Below are 17,463 nucleotides of genomic sequence, written 5' to 3'. Positions count from 1 at the left end.
GTTCCACACGTTGTATATGTGTATATAGTCCATGTCTATGGATATGTCAAGTCATGTCATGTCAATCGAAATAAATGCCCAATGTCTTTATCTCGAAACATCTAAAGTCCATTGTAATTTCGACGCTGTCATTTTTCGTTTCCCATTGAACAGGATCATGAGAAAATAATTCAGGTTCTTCAAGAACATTGAGCCATTTGATTGCTTTGGGAGTAGGTATACCCGATATTCGTAAAGAAGCTTTTGATCGTCCACCAAGACTCTCGTATAATCTAAGAATAATTGTTCTATCCTTTGAATCGAAGATAAAATCATTCTCACCCCTTTTGATAGTTTCCAATATGATTCCTTGAGACTGATTTCCCTGTTGTAAGTCAAATGTGATTGGTAATTTCGGTATCGATTTGGTTCTATATATTCTGAGAGGATTGGTGAGAGTTAAAGCTCGTTTGTATACACCGCTTTCTACCAATCTACCTAGGTGAGGTAAGATGTTGAAAGTGAATTCATGATATCCTCTATCTTGATCAACGTCTGGAGCAGTAGCTGAACGAAGTAATGAAATTCTGAAAATTAAGGACAAAATATCAATAAATTGTTCTGATCCGGAAAATTATTCAGATCTACCTCATAGTATTACCCTCAACTGCATATCCGTATTTATAATTAGAGATCAAAGAAACCCCATATCCTGATTCACTTAAATCAGCAAACATATGAGCGGGAACTTCGAATTTGGCTTGATCAATTGATGTATTCCGATGAGTTGGTCTTTCAATAATCCCAAATTGTGTACCGTAAGTTGCGGTTGAAGAGTGTATGTCTAGTGGGAGAGCGACTGGATGATTCAAACAATCAGCCTGGAGCAAGAATGGATATGAGACAAGAGGTTGATCTACATTTTAGGAATTTATGCGTTTCATGCCAATTCACTTTGGCATCAATCCTAATAGATGGTCTTTGGCTTTCATCTCTTTCCATAGCATCGATAGAGATCTGTCATAAAGCATAAGCTATCATATACTTTCGATATACAAGACAGAATTCACTCACATCGAGCACAACCTCACTCTTACCGAAACGACTGATCGTCCTGATAGTACTTCTCAACGGTTCAACACGAAGAACCTCGACTTCATCGAATAAAATTTCTCTCCCCATTTTCAGATGATAGATTTCGGCATCCCATGCATCGTAAGATAAGGGATAGTCGTCATATATCATCAGTCCAGCTGTCTTGATTCCGCCTACTCCTGATGTCACTAATTCTCTTCCCAACACAGAATCGTACAAGGAAGTGATTCGCCCATTTGAAATTGTGAGTTTGATGATAGAATTGGACAGAGTTAGAGTAGATCCGTCTTGCACGATCGATGGTTGAGCACAACTGTCTGGAGATAGCAATGACCCTATACCGTTGTTATCGATCCGACAGTACGCCAAAGTAGTTGTCGAGTCTTCATGACTGACTTGAGTGTCCTCGCCTTCTGCTCGGTGGTTTAGTAGATGCGGTACTTCCACCACTTGCTGCCTGGGTATCCTAGTCCCGTCGAATATTGCCAATTGACCTCCCTCACCCAGTTCATATGGGAATAACGCACGTAGAGCTTGATCGAGTATATGTTGAGCTTGCCTGGTACGTTTTTCATATATCTCAATCGCGTCGTCGTTAACCATCTTTATTGAAGTTCCAGGTAAGACATCGTGGAAATGATTTAACATTACATCATGCCATATATCATCAAGCTGGTCTCTATCATTCGATGATATCAGCAATGAGCTCTCATCTATGAGGGGATACAACTCACTTTGGATATTCGTAATTTGGCGCGGAGAAGGAAGCTATAGTGGCGAAATATTCTACGTCTCGAAGAAGCTTCTCCATCGTCTGATTACCATTTTTGATCTTGGCTTGACTCGTAAAGATCTATTTAGATGGAACTGATTAACTGATGAAGACTAGTATCCGATCCGAGGATTTAACTTACCCCTCTGTGTAGTTCAAAATACAATTCACCTTTCCAATCGCTTAATGTCTTCCCTCCATCAGTTGTCTCGCATAAATGCTCAAAGAATTTTTCGGCACTAGCGATTTTGACCTTTGGAATTTCTTGGTTTTTCTTACAAGAAGAGTTAAGTCTTCGCAACTTTTCCAGCATCAGTGAAATCGGCCCACCGCCGCCATCACCATTTCCAAAGAGTAAGAGGCATTGATCAGTCGATTCGAGGTTCTTATTTTGAATTATACCTTTTTGAAGTTCCGAGCTGAAAGATGCAAGTCATAAAAACAATGACATTGTGTAGAAGCAGAGATGTGAAACGACGTACAAATTTGCCTGTGCGTTATAGGTATCAGTCGGTGTCATATGCGCTAATACCCTACTACCGTCTAATCCTGACCAATTGAAGGTTGAATGCGGGAAGATGTTGATGTTATTCCAAGAAAGCTATATGAATGGAAAAAGGCAAGATCAGCGAATTGAGGCATGAACTTTGCTCATGACACTGCAAGACGGACCTTCTGCGTGAAGAAGTAATCAATCCCGGCTAATCTAAGGATTTGAGGCAATTGAGAAGCGTAACCGAAAGTATCAGGTAACCAAGCGATATTTGACCGGACTCCGAACTTCTCTTCAAACCATCTTTGACCGTAAAGATATTGTCTGATTAAGGACTCTCCAGAAGGTAATACGCAGTCATGTTCTAGCCAACTTCCTCCGATCGGGTGAAACTTCTGATCCAAAACAGCTCGCTTTACCTTCTGGAACAAAGTCGGATAAAGCTGTTCCAGCCAAACGTATTGCTGAGCTGAAGAAGCAGTAAATTGGTGTTCTGGATACCGATCCATCAAGTCGATTTGGGTTGACCAACTTCGTGCGATCTTTTGCTGGGTATGGGCATATCTCCAAAGCCATCCTGTATCTATATGACTGCGATGCTTCATCAGAGATTGCACATGACAAAAAAGATGACCTGGACATACCAATGACCTATAGCCCAGATCTTTGTCTCATCGTCATCCATGTCCGTTACACTTGCTCCTATCACCCGCATCGCAATTGTCCTCCCCTTCCTTATACTCTCGTCTATGCGCTCTTCACTGTCCCGGCTAAAGACATTCATGATCTCATTTGCAGCTTTCAGCGCTTGTCTGCTCAGAGAGGATTTCTCGCCCTCAGGTGATCTAGCGAACTGCTTGAGGATTTGGAAATCCACTTGTAGAGCATGTGCCTCGGATCTAATCTGAACCAGATCTGCTGATGCCAAGTGATATTTCATATTCATCTGAAGTTTTCATTAGTCCAAGGTAGGTGCACTACTAAGACGGATCACTCACATCGGGCTCATGATGCCTATAGCCGTTTATACCGATCCCAAAAATCCCATTACAAGCTACTTCGATATAACATTCATATTTCCCAGCTTGGACTGCTTCACGAGGGATGATATGTTCTATACGGCGATCTTCTACATATCCGGGATAAGCCGTGATGGTTGAATTTGGTCCGCCTGTTATTCCGTGTAAAGGATGACCATTCCTGTCAAATATTAGTGCTTCACAAGAAGGGTCAAATTCGACTACATATTCGAATTAGCTTGCCTTCTGAACATTACATTGTAATAACTTTGACTCACATACTACGGGTTCATCCGATTCCCTGAAGCTAACAGGTATCATGATCTCGACTTTAACCCAATGTTGACTCCAACTTCCACCAATAAGGTCTCCCTTCTTCAATACCTGAATATCCGGACCTTGTAGATTCTGTACTGCTTCTTCGAAAGGTACCTTCTCGATAGTAGGAGCTGACCAAATGGTCATCCTGACGGTCTCTACATCATCCAACCTAATCCTATCCAGCACCGAAGTCAGGTTGAAATCATTGTATGGACCTTCCAGAAATAGATCAAGGCGTTTCAGAGACTATATAAGCTATGTCAGTTTAATCCATAGTTGGTCCTAATTTTAGTACTCACGATTCCTGGTAAGAGATTATGCTCGACCTCCTCTGACAGTTGAGGATAAGCTACAGAGTGAGGCCGCTTAGACATGCTGATTCAACTGATTCCATTCGATGTTTGGACTGCTAAGGTGAAAAAAAAAGAATAAAAAGGCAATCTCCCAAGCACCACTTCTAGCATATGCCCAAGCTGTCCAGACTTGACCTCCAGCGAATTTTCCGCATTGCCATATCGGAACAAATTGATTTGTCGAGCCCCGACATCGGACGTGAAATGATCATGAAAATGTGGTACGCTCTTTCGGGGTCAAGTAGCTAAATGAATGGATCTTTCTGCTAATATCCCTTACATGTTTAATTTGCTGCGAAACCCGATCGGTGGAACCGAAAGCAACCGATCCCATTACTCCGACGCCACCGGATAACGGGCCGTTGCTTGACAATCATAAAGTCAGGTGATGCTTGCGCAATCAAGCTGTCCCAGTCGTCTATATGTGTTCAGATGAGGAGTCAGAGGTAAGGGAATGAGGGAGTTCGTGAGAAGATCAACGCGTGTTGTTGGCAAAGTGGGGAAATTAGCAATTTCGCGACATCTTTACGCCGAGTGTTTTCCCTGTTGTTTTCCCAAAAAAGCGGATAATCATGAGACAATCTTTTTTAGTCTCGTTAGCGAGGTACATTAATTCTCCTCAGATTGGCGAAGCCCCATGGACATCCCGCGAGGTTCCCCTCCCACTGCAACTGTGCAGCACGCGAAGCTTTTCTTTAAAATTCATTTGCTCCTGAGGCGTCACCGGACCGCCTATGGTTAATCAAGCTTGATAAGTGGGGAAGAGAGCATGTCCAGAAGGAAATTATGAAAAATACGAGCCAGTCAGCGCCTGTGAACGACTCCGATCGGACAGACAAAGATTGATGTTGAACAATATATAAATTGCTATTGATTCGTTTGATCCCAGAATTGTATATCATTCCCCCGCATGTTTTAAGTGGAGCACCAATTTATTCGATTTTAGGTTGTTTTCAACATGTTTGAAGAGAAAAAGGATCTCGAAGAGCACATAGAGGGTATCAGCAATGAACCGGTACTAGAAGATAAGAAAAGACATAAAGCAAATAACCAATTGGACGAAGCGGCTGCTTATCTCGCGCAAGCTGGACATGTGGAATATACAGCTGAGGAAAGAAGAGCTGTCATCAGAAAGATTGACCTCTTCGTTTGTGTTCCTATGTGTATGACTTACTTTCTTCAACAAGTGGGTCAAAGCCTCAATGTAGTACCTCACATCTTGCTGACAACTATGACAGCTCGACAAATCTTCGCTCAGTTACGCAGCTATCTTCGAAATTCAAAAGGAGACAGGCCTTGTAGGCAGTCAGTACAGGTAAGTCAGTTCAATATCCCTTGAAAATACACTGTGTTGACCGAGTAATATCTGTATAGCTGGCTGAGCTCGATCGTATACATCGCGCAACTATGTCTTCAACCAGCTTCCTCTTACGCCTTGATTGCATTCCCAATCAAGTATTGGGTCACCTTCAACATGCTTGCCTGGTCAATCGTTACAGTATGCACAGGTGCAGCCAAGAATTTTACCGGTCTCATTATCTGTCGATTACTTCTTGGTATCTTCGAGGCAACTATATTACCCTCTTTCATCTTCTTAACTCAGATGTGGTATACACGAAGAGAACAAAGTTTTAGAACCATTGCTTATCAAATCGCCAATTCATTTGCTGCCATCCTCGGTAAGCATTTTTGGATTCCAATGCCCTCACCGTATTGACAATTGAGATAGGTCCTATCATGTCTTTTGGTATCGGTAAAGCTACTGAGAACTCTAGTACCGTCAAAGAATATCAGGGAATCTTCTTCTTCATCGGCAGTGTATCGGTCGCATTTGTACCCGTAATCTTCTTTATGCTTCCTAATTCACCGACCACTGCAAGATTCCTAAGAAAAGGCAATGATCGAGTGATCGCTATTGACCGGCTGAAGGAGAATCAAACCGGTACGAAGGTCAGTTTTTTCGTTCATATCGAGTCTCGACGTAAGCTGACGATTAGACTGCAGTCATCCCAATGGAAATGGAATCAAGTATGGGAAACATATAAAGATCCTAAAACATATATCTGGGCAGTTATGTACTTCTGCACTTCCACTCCTTCCGGTGGTTTTGGGGCTTTCGGTGGTCTAGTTGTCAAGGGTCTCGGTTTTACTTCCTTCAAAGCTATTCTCATGCAAGCTCCCACTGGAGCTATCGCAATCTTGACTCTACTCATCACCATCTTTTTGACGAATCGATTTAGAGCGAGATGGGCGATTGTCGCGTAAGCTTCTATCCTATTTAAAGAACAAGCGATCAAGACTGACGCCGTTCGCAGCGCATGTGTGGTACCTCCTATCGCCGGAGCTGTCGGTCTCGTCAAAGTCCAACGATCAGACCCTTATATCCTTTTAGCATGTTACTACGTTGCTCAGTCTCTGGCAGGCATCCAACCACTTCTGTATTCTTGGGCAAACTTGAATCAAGCTGGATCTACAAAACGAGTAGTAGTTTTTGCTACCATGTTCGTGGCTCAATGTACAGGTAATGTGAGTTAGGGTCTCTTTCCGTGACTTGTGGTCAAGGTTCTGATGAGTTGGGTATAGGTTGTTGGACCTCAAGTATACCTTACAAGAGAGAGCCCATATTACCACACCGGTCTGTATGTCAATATCGGATGTTGGACCGTTTTGTTCTGCTTGATCGTATTCATGCGATTCTACCTTACCTATCTGAACAAGAAGCAAGTCCAACGAAGAGTCGCTCTTGGCTTACCTGCCGATCTCAAAGATATGTCAATCATGCCTTATGGCGAACTTGAAGCATACAAGGCGGAACTTGCTCAACAGATGACTGCGGCCGGACTGGACTCAGCCAAACTTTACGAGAACGCCTTTGATGACATGACAGACTTCGAGTGAGTAGGCTCGTTAATTTTATGATTTCAAAATCTTTGCTTATAAAGACTGATCATTCAATTCAGGAACCCATATTTCATCTACGTTGTGTAAAAGCGATCCAGTGCATTTGGTCACTGTGAAATGCTACTGGGCAAATAGGAGGTATCGCGGAACTGTGATGTCCTGAGATTTATGCAACTCAATTTCCTACAGGTGGTGCTTCGCGCGATACAGGGTCGTTGGCTACTGACTAGTACAGGTCAAAAAGTGAGAACTGATGCATCAGACTATTGTGCTTTTATTGCTTCGGACTATACATCGTACCATCGAGACTAGATTTGGCGGCACAAAACCTCTAACCCAGCCCTAGTGTCTAGATCGACTTCTTTCCAGTTTCTCAGACATCCTACCAGCCCCTCCTAGCTGGTATAATGGGGGGTAATCTTCCACTTGTTTCCTTAAAATATATTTCTGGAAATACCAAGGCAGTTTATTCTTGTAGTACAAAGCATGTTCACGATTGCCGATACTGAAGACAATATCTAGCTCTTCGAGAGTGAGGTTCTGCAAGTGATGACGTTAACAGTAGTCAATTGTTATGTGAGGAAGCAGCTCACCTTGGTCTCTGGGAGGAAGAAATAAGTATAAAAGAAAGCGAAAAAATTCCAAGCGGCATACCAACTAAATGCACCTTGAGGAGTGAAAGCATTAACTAATGCTGGCCATGTGAAAGAGAGGATAAAGTTGAACCCCCAGCATGTGGCAGTAGCGAAGGACATCCCGACATCTCGAATGTAAAGCGGAAAGGCTTCAGCACTGTAGGTGAAAGGTACCGGCCCTTCTCCCGGAGAATAAGCAGCCATGAATAAGTAAATACCTGTAGCTATCATAGCTACTCTTCCAGTGTTCATTTCCCCTCCAGCGACATCGCCTTGGGGCATGTAGAAAGAGAATCCAGTGAAGAACAAACATAAACCGAGCAGAGGGAAGGTAAGCAAAAGTAAATTTCTTCGACCAAAGGTATCGATAGTGTAAATGGCGGGAATAGCGAATAACCAATTGACGATACCTGTACCCATTGATACGAGTAGAGCTTGGCTTGGGCCGAATCCAGCGTCAAGGAAGATCTGAGTAGAATAATAGGCGATAACACTATTGAGAATGTTAGCCTTTACTTCCGAAAAAAGGCAATGACCCAGAAGACACTTACTTGACTCCACAGAATTGCTGCATGAACATTACAAAGAAGGAAGATTGGGCTGCTCGTCTGTTTCGTCGGACTGTGAAGAATTCGGAGACCAGGCTTTTGCCTTGTCTTTGCACTTGTTCGACCTCAAGCATTTTATAAGCGTAATACATGTCTCGACTTGCCAATACTGGGTGATTTCGTAATCGAGTGAATGATCGGAATGCTTTGTCGAATTTTCCCTTCTCCATGTACCATCTAGGGGATTCTGGGCAGAAAAACACTTGTACCATCACGATCATAGGTGGGATTGCAGTCGAAGCTAGCATCCATCGCCATTGAGGAAATCGAGGTGGGTCGAACGATTGACCAACTGGAGCTGTAACATTTTGAAATGCAACTGAAGCGACAAACCCGAGCATCTACAGTACATCAGTCAGGTGGGAGCATGTTGAGAAGTCAATTGCGACAGTCACTCACAATACCGAAAGCTGTCCACATCTGCCACTGACAACCCAGAGCTCCCCTTATTGCTTTTGGGGATGATTCTGCTGAGTATACAGGAGTAGTACTACTCTTAGCACCTACCGCCAATCCCAGAGCGAATCGAGCGATTAGAAGATTCCACCATGAGTTTGCTGCCGCCATCCAGAATGAAGAGGCAAACGAGATGAAACAGGATATAAAAATTGTTCCTCGCCTACCGAAGTATCTGTTGAGAGGAGCATTGGTCCAACATCCGATCAAGCACGAACACAAATATGGTGCACCGTTGAGAAGACCTCGAATGTAAACCCTTTCAGGGCCAATCTCGAATTCATCGAAATAGAATTGCTGAGCACCGTTGACCGCGGTCTGGTCCATTCCCTGTACAATTGCGGATCCTGCACATAGTACAGCCAAAAAATAGAGCATAAAGGGCTGTTTCCATCTATGGGTGATTTCTTCCCTTAATATCTGTTTCTCATCTTCAGGAATTTCGGCGATATCTTCAAAGGCTTCAGGCTTTTGGGCAACTCTAGCTAATAAAGCACCTCTTCTGAATATATCGCGATGTTCAGTTAAACCTTTAGCTTCCACGAACGAGTCAACATCTTTGATCACTTCTTCTGGTGACATGCCATCTAAAGGGTTGCTCAGCATAGAAGTGCTGATCTCAATATGCTCGGGACCGAACCTGGGATCCTCGCCATATCGGGCGACAGGTGGGGTGGTAGACTTTTTGGCATCGTTGGTAACTGTCGCCGAGTCGGATTGGATGGATGGTGGTTTCTCTAGGAGGCCCGGATTGTTGTTATGGCTGGGTATATCTGACATTGTGAGATATGGATTATGGGGAAATCATATGGCTGTACACTCCCGTTGTACCTCTATATACCTGTGGCCTGGGTCCCTCTTTTTCTCCACGGCCCCGTAGATAGCGGCATTGTTTACCGGTTGTTTCTCATGGCACACGTCACATCAGGTCAATCAAGCTTGGCGTGAGGTCCGATTAGTCCTTTATGTATGACTTGAGGCGTATGTCAGTTGTGAAGTCAAGAATATGAATCTGCCATACTGTATTTGCCAAGTCAAGTCAATGGACGAATTACCGATGCGGTAGATGGTGAAGCGAAGGAAGGAAGTTTTCTTGGCTCGTGCCATTGGAACCTTCACCAGTCAGGGTACAATATCGCACCAAAACTCTTGGATTGCGGCGCTGAGATAAGATTTGAAGGATCCCGGCGGTCTCGCTGCTATCTCGGAAAAATCGCCAAGCCACCTCCGCCTGAACGCCAAGAAGGCGCTGATTGATGATACCATAATTACGCGTAGTGCCCTGATACCATGCTTAATATACCTGGTGGCTTATTCCATCAAACCAAGATATCATATATGCATGCGGTCTGGGTTCGACTTCAATACGTTGCCGACCCTAAGCAATAGCTATCTTAAAGCTTGGTGGCCTCTTTCTCGCTGGGGGTTGAGGAGCTGACTATTTCATTCCCAAGACAGCCCATATCGGCGGTGTTCCTAATTTCAACGAAGTTAGCTGGAACTAAGACTTCAGCGTGCCAAGGCTTACCATCCATTCGCTTCCAAGTACTCCCTGAACTCCACATCTTCATCTTCCAATTGCGCTCTTCTGTCCGGTATCATGGTCATCACGATAACGGCACACAGTAGACAAGTGGCAGATCCGATGCAGAACATAGCTTGATGACCTTTAATAACAGTAGGGAACCTGGCGATGATCAAAGGGTACACTTGAGTACCAACAGCGGCACCAGCTTTACCGATGGCTGCAGCCAGCCCGACGAATTGGCCTCTTCTCCAACATCCAGGTCAGTCACTGAGATACGCAAGAGCAGTGATATAAGCAACTCACCTGACTGGTGTAGGAAAAGACTCGGACGAGACCAAGAAGTTGTTGTTACCCGGACCGACCGAAAGGAAAGACTGAAAAAGTCCAAACAGAACTACAAAAGCAGCGAACGCTCCTGTGCCGCCGGTTCGCAAAGGTTCCATTGCGCCTTTTTATCGCATCTCAGTAACTGGTCCACTAGCATCAAAACCACTATGAATAGCTCACCTCCGATAGCAAATCCAAAGATGGCGACCATAACCATTCCGAATGCGTAGGTTTGCCTTGGTCCAAGTCTATCAATCAATAGACTACCGAAGATACATCCTGGAAGCGCGAAGAAATTGATCAAGGCCCCCCACCCATTTGACTGTAGTAATGTGGCTTTCGAGTTGAAGCCGGCAGCGAGGGTTGGTGCCAGCAGGTTGAACGGGTAAATTACGGTATCATACATAAACCAAGCAAAGGAACAGCTAGGTTCATGTAACTTTTAAGTCAGCCGGATTGTCCAAGCTCTCTGAGTTTGCAGATTTACCCGAATAGCGGTTTCCAGTATCTCCTCAGAGCCAGTTTGTATGGAAATGCCTTTCTAGCAATACCATGTTTTCGGTATAAGGTGGAATCGACCATTCTCATACGGAAAATGAAGATTGTCAAGGGTAACTTTGGTCACATTGAGATCAGCATCTTATTATTGAAATAGCGAATTTCTCCTGACTTACCACAATACCGATTCCAAAACATATTCGCCATACGCCCTCGGTTGGCTCACCGCCATACGCAGCAAGGACAATCAGAAACACGATAGCTGACCCTACGAAACCAGCGATGATAGCGGTGTTGGTAGCGCTGACGACAAAGAATCCCCGTTTTTTCCTTAGGCTACCCTACAGTTCGTTAACAACCGAATGGACAAGAGGCTTTATGGAAACGAATTGCCACTCACCCGGCAGTTTCATTGGCAGCCTCTACCGCTGAAGTGGTACAAACCGCATATTCTCCTCCCGCACCTAACCCAGCTACACCTCGAGCAATCACGATCATCCAGAGCATACCAGTTGGAGATTTGCCATGAGCAGCGGTGGCTAGGGTCACACCAAGAACAAGGAAGAAGGTGCATCCGACGATACCCCATCGTCGACCGAGACTAACGATCGATTGCACATCAGCAAAAGGAGATATCGGGTTGTTTGAGGATGTTAATACCTTACCGATCAGCACAAAGACCAAAGAGAAGCATCTGTAAGAATAGTTCAGCCTAAATCTACGATCAATTGTCTCGTTCACTCACACCGAAAATATCCCCAATCAAGATTGAGTTACTGAGTCTCGTCTTCATTGTAGTGGTGAGAGCGTGAGGGTATAATTTAGCCATTACGGTATTAGTGTAGCCTAGATGAAGATCAGCAAATATATCTATCGCACGAACGATCCCACCTACCGGTAATCTGAATGTTATACCCATCGGAGAAGAGCGCAACACCAGAGATCAGGACGGAAAGAGTCTGTTGCCAGGTTCTTTTGCTGCCACTTGTTTCGAGTACTGCAAGAGGAGCATCAAACTGATCGTCCTCTCCATTTTCAGTCGGTTGTACAGCTTTGACTGAAGCCATTTTGACCAAGATTACTGTCGTGCGCGGTGTTGTTTCAATCTTTGGACGATTCTGTCCTTGTTTTGCTTAGCTTTATATATATCACCGCAAATTCCGGTTTTCCCAAAAGTTAACCATATCTCAGATCGACATTAGCAAAAGTTTTCAGTGAACGTGCTTGCCGGAGTTCGTTCGACGACCAATGATATGACTCAAAGCACAGAGGATGGGGAAAACGCTTCTCTTTCGATGTATAAAATTTAGTTTCCGCTCGACAGAAAGCTCAAATGCAATCGAAGGTGGACCAAGGAACCGGCGGCAGATTGAATTGTCCGGAGAAGTTATTGGGGAGAAACGTGTCGGTCTCAATTGGAGACGTGATACTCGTCCTGTCCCCTGAACCAGCCAATAAAGGTTCTCAGCGTCAATTCAGACCACATTGAACTAAAGATCGACATTGCGTTGCACGTTTGTCGTACACGTCAAGGCATCGAGAAGCAATGTTCCAATCCGAACCGCAGATTCTCCGATCCGCGCTTTTCGGGTGAGAGACGCCAAAAGCTACAGTGATTTGCTTCACACACGTGCATTGCTCACTTGGTCTAGGATTTGTTGATTGGCCGCATTGTATGCTTCTCCAACACCTCAGGCTTGTCGCATCGTTCATATGCTGGCAATTATGCATGAGATGCATCTCGTGGAATCTCCGATATCCATGGCTTCCTCCGCAAAGTGCCAGTCGCGGTACGAGGGAAAATCGGTTTATCCGACAGTTCAAGCTTGAGACTTTTATCATACGTTCAACGGGTCCACAAGTCACACGATAAGTATTAATCAGAATCGCTGTTTGACTTACTAAAACTACTCGCTTATCCTCTCTGTATCGCTACCCAATGTTGCAGCGATCTTTGCAGCTACTTTGCATAGCTTCGAGCTTGATTTCGAAATGGCACGCTTACGTCTTCCTACGACTGGTACGTCCTGATGGATATCCGCACAGCTAACTCCTCTGCGTTGCTTATGTAGTATCCGTCTGGTCCTAAATATCTGCCCATCATATATACCTCATCAGCGATTTACTTGGTGTCCTTCTGGCTAAGCCGTCCAGCAATCGCTACCAAACGCTCGGGATACGATAAGGGTGCTTCTGCTCTATGGTGTCTCCTGGGACTGTATACCACCAACTATCCTTTCATCTCTTGGTTGGGAGCAGTAGTGACCTTGCTTGCGCCCTTGTGCTGCCTAGACTTTGTGTACCGGACTCACATGCTGTATCCAGAGGCAAAATTACAGTTCAGTCGATTAGGATGGGTTACCGACGATACCGCGAAACTTCTCATTCGGATACCCGACATGCAGAACATGACTCTGACCTACAACCCAGCGACATTTGAGACTATCGGAAGGTTTCGTTCGGTGCATTTACCAACAGCCACTTCTGAAACAGACTTCACCATTCCCGTTTCGCTAGACGGTCTTTTACCGAATACCGAGTACTACTATCGCCTCGGTCAAGATATCAAAGGGTCTTTCACGACCCGCCGGAAGCAGGCAGACCTGGACAAGTTCACTATTGTCAGCAGTAGTTGTCTTAAGCCAGGATGGCCTTACAATCCATTTATTCATCCTTTGGCGGTGAGAGGATTTACCCATCTGCACAACGCAATCGACAAAATGGATCAGAAGCCGGAAGCCATGTTATTCTTGGGAGACTTCATATGTGAGTTGAGTGTGACCAGTCGTATAACGGATTTAGCTCACATTGGCAGACTCTGATCTTCCCACGCCAATATCGGATTACACGACCTCCTATTACCGCGAGCTATATCGGCAAGTGTACTCCAGTCCCTCTTGGACACCTTTACTAAAAAGTATACCGTGGATCCACATGTTTGACGACCATGAAATTATCAACGACTTTTCGCCCTCCTCATCTTCCGAGTCTCTCAGAATATTCGAGAATGCTATGGAGCCGTACAACTCCTACCAGCGATCCATCAATCCACCGCCGCTCAATCCCGCTGAACCCACATACTTCTCCTTTGACATAGGTAAAGTATCATTTTTCATTCTCGACAACCGCTCATATCGATCTACACCGGCCGAACGACCCGGAAGGAATTCTTCAGCAGGATATGGCAAAAGATCGATGTTGGGTGGGCAGCAATTGCGAGCCGTCAAGGATTGGGTAGAGCAAAAAGGGCGAAGAGAAGGAAAACTGCTGGTTCTGGTTTCTGGTGTACCTGTCACTCGAAATTGGTCGGAAGGGAAGGATGAGTTGGACTCATGGGCTGTGAGTGTCGCCCGTAGTCATCACGTGACGCTAATCGTCTTGAACAGGGATATCTGGATGAGAGGGAGATAATAATGAACGAGTTATGGTCTGTGGGTGGAGCTGTAATCATTTCGGGTGACCGACACGAACATGGTGAGCAAGAAATTTCTCGTGACGTTAGTAGGATCTCTGACCCTTTCTGCTTAGCCACGACTCTTCTTCCGCCGCGATCAGATTCGGTATATCCACAAGCTTCGGCTGTCATCGAATTCTCAACCTCTCCTTTATCCTTCTTCCATCTGCCTTGGACGCGAGAGTACGTCGGGCATCCTCCGACTGACATTCCGATACATCATCAGTGGAAGGGGGATAGTCGATTTGGTGTTTTTGATTTCGATACAAAAGGAGAACAACCAAGAGTGCATTTTGAACTGATTGTGGATGGTGAGAAAGAATGGGAATATGACTGGGTAAAAAGTGTGCAGGCGTGACATATACGAGGAATGAGGTGCCGAGATTAGCGGCCGTAGAGAACAGGGATTACAACGAATCGTAATGCATCTGAGGGAGTTTGTAATTGGACATACACGAGCTCGCATTACGGTTCTTATCGGCCGTAGCGGTGTGTTGCCGTGAGTCACTCTTTGATTATCGGTCCGATCCGACAAACATTTCATATTTCCAATATTAAATTCGAGTAGTGAATAAGCAAGCAAGCACAAAAATATCAATTCACTATTTGACGGGGTTCGTTCAAGATAATTAGCTTGTCAAATACCATGTCCATATAGTGCCTTTCTGTACCTTCTCAGCGACCCACTGTGATCGATTCACGATGCTTGACATTGATCGTAATGAGCGAACAAATGGGTTTGACTCAACTTGCACTTCCGCGACTCTCATCCCCTCAGAAAACTCGCCAAAATCGAATAAGCGATCTCGATCTGTGACACCTTTACCACCAGGATGCACTTGGGGTCCAGTCCTTGGTCAGACATCTCGTGGGGTGGTCTCTTTGGCAAAATTGGCGGATATACAAGATCAAGGAGGAGAAGTAGAGCAGACTCGCGTTATATGGGTAGACTTTCCGACAGCATCGAAAGAAAATCCGTTCTTTTTCTCCAAAAGACGTAAACTCGGTATCATGGCAGTGGCTTTGTTCTTTGCTAACATCACCGCCTTTGAGACTTCGTCTTATTCTATCGGTATACCATCAATGAGACGGGACTTGGGAACTACTGCTTTACAGGCTGCAACTGGTATATCGTTGTATGGATGGGTAAGTCACTCGATCTAGGCAACAACTTGTTCTTCGCTAAATCTTTGATTACAACAGGGCTTTGCAATCGGACCGCTGGCTTTAGCACCGTTGACAGAGGAATTTGGACGTTATTGGATGTACATCGGCTCAATTGCATCATATACTCTGGTGCATTTAACGCATGGTCTGTCAGTGATGTTTGTCGCTTGCTACGTTCATTTGCTGACAGCATTCAATTCAGTGGCAAAAACACCGCGACAGTCCTTGTTGGCCGGTTCCTACTAGGTATAACGGGATGTGTAGGAGCAACTGTGGTAGCTGGAACGGTGGCTGATTTATACCCTCCTCATAAGTGAGCCTATCTTCTTTACGATCTCGAAAAATACTGATGCATCGATAGACGAGGCGGTCCGATGGGACTGTTCACTTTGAGTGTGGTACTTGGCCCAGGACTAGGGGCAGCAACCATGTGCTGGGCAGAAGCGAACCCAAAATTGGAATGGCGGTGGATAGCATGGATACAAATGAGTAAGCACGGAGCACCCAAGCTGGACAAGATCTTTGACGCTGACTATATCCAGTTGCCTGCGGGGTCTATTGGCCAATTGCTTATTTCGTATTACGAGAGACTCGAGCCTCGGTGCTGCTCAGACGGAAGGCAAAGAAATTGCGTACGGAGCGTGGGATGCAGGACGGTGGACGATATACAGCTAGAAGCGAGGTGGACAAGGAGGCTTTCTGGGTTGCAATGAGGCGAAGTCTAGGTCGACCGTTATGTGAGCGATACCCTCCTCTTAGTACTTTATCGTGAGCTGACGGGGCAATCGTATAGTATTCGTGACTATGGAACCCGTCGTTACCTTCTTTGCGATTTGGGCAGCATTAGTCTGGGGAGTTTTCTTCATTCAGATTGCTGGTTTGCCGTATGTCTTCGAAACCATATATGGTTTCGGAACTACCGCTTCGGGATCCACGTATTGGGCAATCGTGTACGTATAAGTACAAAGTGTCTTTTGACTGGTATTGCAGCTGATTCCCCCTCTCAGGATCGGAACGATAGTTGGTTATTTTCTCAACTTCTTCCAAGACGCGCTGTACAAACGTCATGTCGCTCGGATAGGCGTGGAAGCGCGACTTTTCGCTGCATGCGTGGCTGGGATCGTATTTGCTGTTGGATGTATAATTTTCGGTCTGACCTCGATACCGAGTGTCCACTGGATTGGCCCTTGTATAGGGGTGGGGATTATCTTAGCTGCGGCTTTCACTATTTATCAAACCTGTTTTATCTAGTAAGTGTTTTCGCAGATATGTTTGAAGAAATTCAGAGCTGATCTGTCGCAGTCTTTCGGAATGCTATGGCTCACATGCCTCTTCTGCTGTCGCTGGGATGTCCTTCCTCCGTATTCTGGTTGGAAGTAGTTTTGCGATGTTTACAAACCAAGTGAGCTCCGACATCGTCCCGTTGATAATATCTGCTCACACTGTAGTTAGATTTTCGATACATTGACCCCTCGATGGGGCTTACTTATGATTGGCTGTATAGCTTTGGTTCTTGCGCCTATCCCATTTATCGCATTCTTCAAAGGACCTTGGATCAGGGAACGGAGCCCATATAGTAAAGTGCTTATGGCAGAAGAGAGAAAGAGAATAGAGTCTGAAGGTCTCGCGGAAGGCTCTGGTGACTTGGAAAGTCGGATGGAAGACATGGAAGGGGAATCGGTCATGGAACAGATCCGCTCGAGAGATGAGCGAGATCACTCGATTTCGCACCATCACGCACAAGGTTATAATCCAGAACACGGGAAAGATGGGAAGATCTCGGAACCTGGACCTGTCAAAGGTGAATTTAAAAAGGCACAGTAGAGCCTAAAATATCGAGCTATCAGTAATATTATA

At 45.1% G+C, this 17,463-nt stretch overlaps 6 protein-coding genes across 6 annotated transcripts; 3 read left to right on the top strand and 3 right to left on the bottom strand.

Annotated features, from left to right (window-relative positions):
• Positions 1 to 61: 61 nt before the first annotated feature.
• Positions 62 to 4,053, bottom strand: I206_105123 (uncharacterized protein; the record flags this gene model as incomplete). Its single annotated transcript, XM_019154427.1, has 12 exons — positions 62 to 566; positions 628 to 838; positions 900 to 996; positions 1,054 to 1,753; positions 1,809 to 1,927; positions 1,989 to 2,265; positions 2,329 to 2,447; positions 2,519 to 2,930; positions 2,984 to 3,285; positions 3,338 to 3,579; positions 3,637 to 3,925; positions 3,979 to 4,053. The coding sequence occupies 12 exons, from the start codon at positions 4,051 to 4,053 to the stop codon at positions 62 to 64; spliced, it is 3,348 nt and encodes a 1,115-aa protein (XP_019013167.1).
• Positions 4,054 to 4,990: 937 nt separating this feature from the next.
• Positions 4,991 to 7,020, top strand: I206_105122 (uncharacterized protein; the record flags this gene model as incomplete). The annotated part of the gene is made up of 8 exons (XM_019154426.1): positions 4,991 to 5,218; positions 5,271 to 5,347; positions 5,407 to 5,711; positions 5,762 to 5,982; positions 6,037 to 6,293; positions 6,348 to 6,558; positions 6,616 to 6,926; positions 6,993 to 7,020. 8 exons carry the CDS (start codon positions 4,991 to 4,993, stop codon positions 7,018 to 7,020), a joined length of 1,638 nt encoding a protein of 545 aa, XP_019013166.1.
• Positions 7,021 to 7,275: 255 nt separating this feature from the next.
• On the bottom strand, positions 7,276 to 9,412 carry I206_105121 (uncharacterized protein; the record flags this gene model as incomplete). Its single annotated transcript, XM_019154425.1, has 4 exons — positions 7,276 to 7,473; positions 7,527 to 8,061; positions 8,120 to 8,517; positions 8,576 to 9,412. The coding sequence occupies 4 exons, from the start codon at positions 9,410 to 9,412 to the stop codon at positions 7,276 to 7,278; spliced, it is 1,968 nt and encodes a 655-aa protein (XP_019013165.1).
• A 614-nt stretch (positions 9,413 to 10,026) lies between these two features.
• On the bottom strand, positions 10,027 to 12,052 carry I206_105120 (uncharacterized protein; the record flags this gene model as incomplete). Its single annotated transcript, XM_070203062.1, has 10 exons — positions 10,027 to 10,108; positions 10,161 to 10,403; positions 10,464 to 10,608; positions 10,668 to 10,912; positions 10,975 to 11,102; positions 11,162 to 11,321; positions 11,386 to 11,586; positions 11,651 to 11,679; positions 11,731 to 11,831; positions 11,881 to 12,052. The coding sequence occupies 10 exons, from the start codon at positions 12,050 to 12,052 to the stop codon at positions 10,027 to 10,029; spliced, it is 1,506 nt and encodes a 501-aa protein (XP_070059163.1).
• A 1,245-nt stretch (positions 12,053 to 13,297) lies between these two features.
• I206_105119 (uncharacterized protein) lies at positions 13,298 to 14,797 on the top strand (the record flags this gene model as incomplete). Its single annotated transcript, XM_019154423.1, has 4 exons — positions 13,298 to 13,751; positions 13,801 to 14,324; positions 14,372 to 14,459; positions 14,514 to 14,797. The coding sequence occupies 4 exons, from the start codon at positions 13,298 to 13,300 to the stop codon at positions 14,795 to 14,797; spliced, it is 1,350 nt and encodes a 449-aa protein (XP_019013163.1).
• A 344-nt stretch (positions 14,798 to 15,141) lies between these two features.
• Positions 15,142 to 17,430, top strand: I206_105118 (uncharacterized protein; the record flags this gene model as incomplete). Its single annotated transcript, XM_019154422.1, has 9 exons — positions 15,142 to 15,585; positions 15,643 to 15,755; positions 15,809 to 15,919; positions 15,968 to 16,095; positions 16,149 to 16,343; positions 16,400 to 16,556; positions 16,614 to 16,856; positions 16,909 to 17,008; positions 17,059 to 17,430. The coding sequence occupies 9 exons, from the start codon at positions 15,142 to 15,144 to the stop codon at positions 17,428 to 17,430; spliced, it is 1,863 nt and encodes a 620-aa protein (XP_019013162.1).
• Positions 17,431 to 17,463: the final 33 nt, after the last annotated feature.

Source organism: Kwoniella pini, chromosome 6, assembly GCF_000512605.2.
Source record: "Kwoniella pini CBS 10737 chromosome 6, complete sequence".
Lineage (NCBI taxonomy): Eukaryota > Fungi > Basidiomycota > Tremellomycetes > Tremellales > Cryptococcaceae > Kwoniella > Kwoniella pini.
The sequence above is the reverse complement of the archived record's forward strand: the minus strand, read 5'-3'. Positions and strand labels throughout refer to the sequence as shown.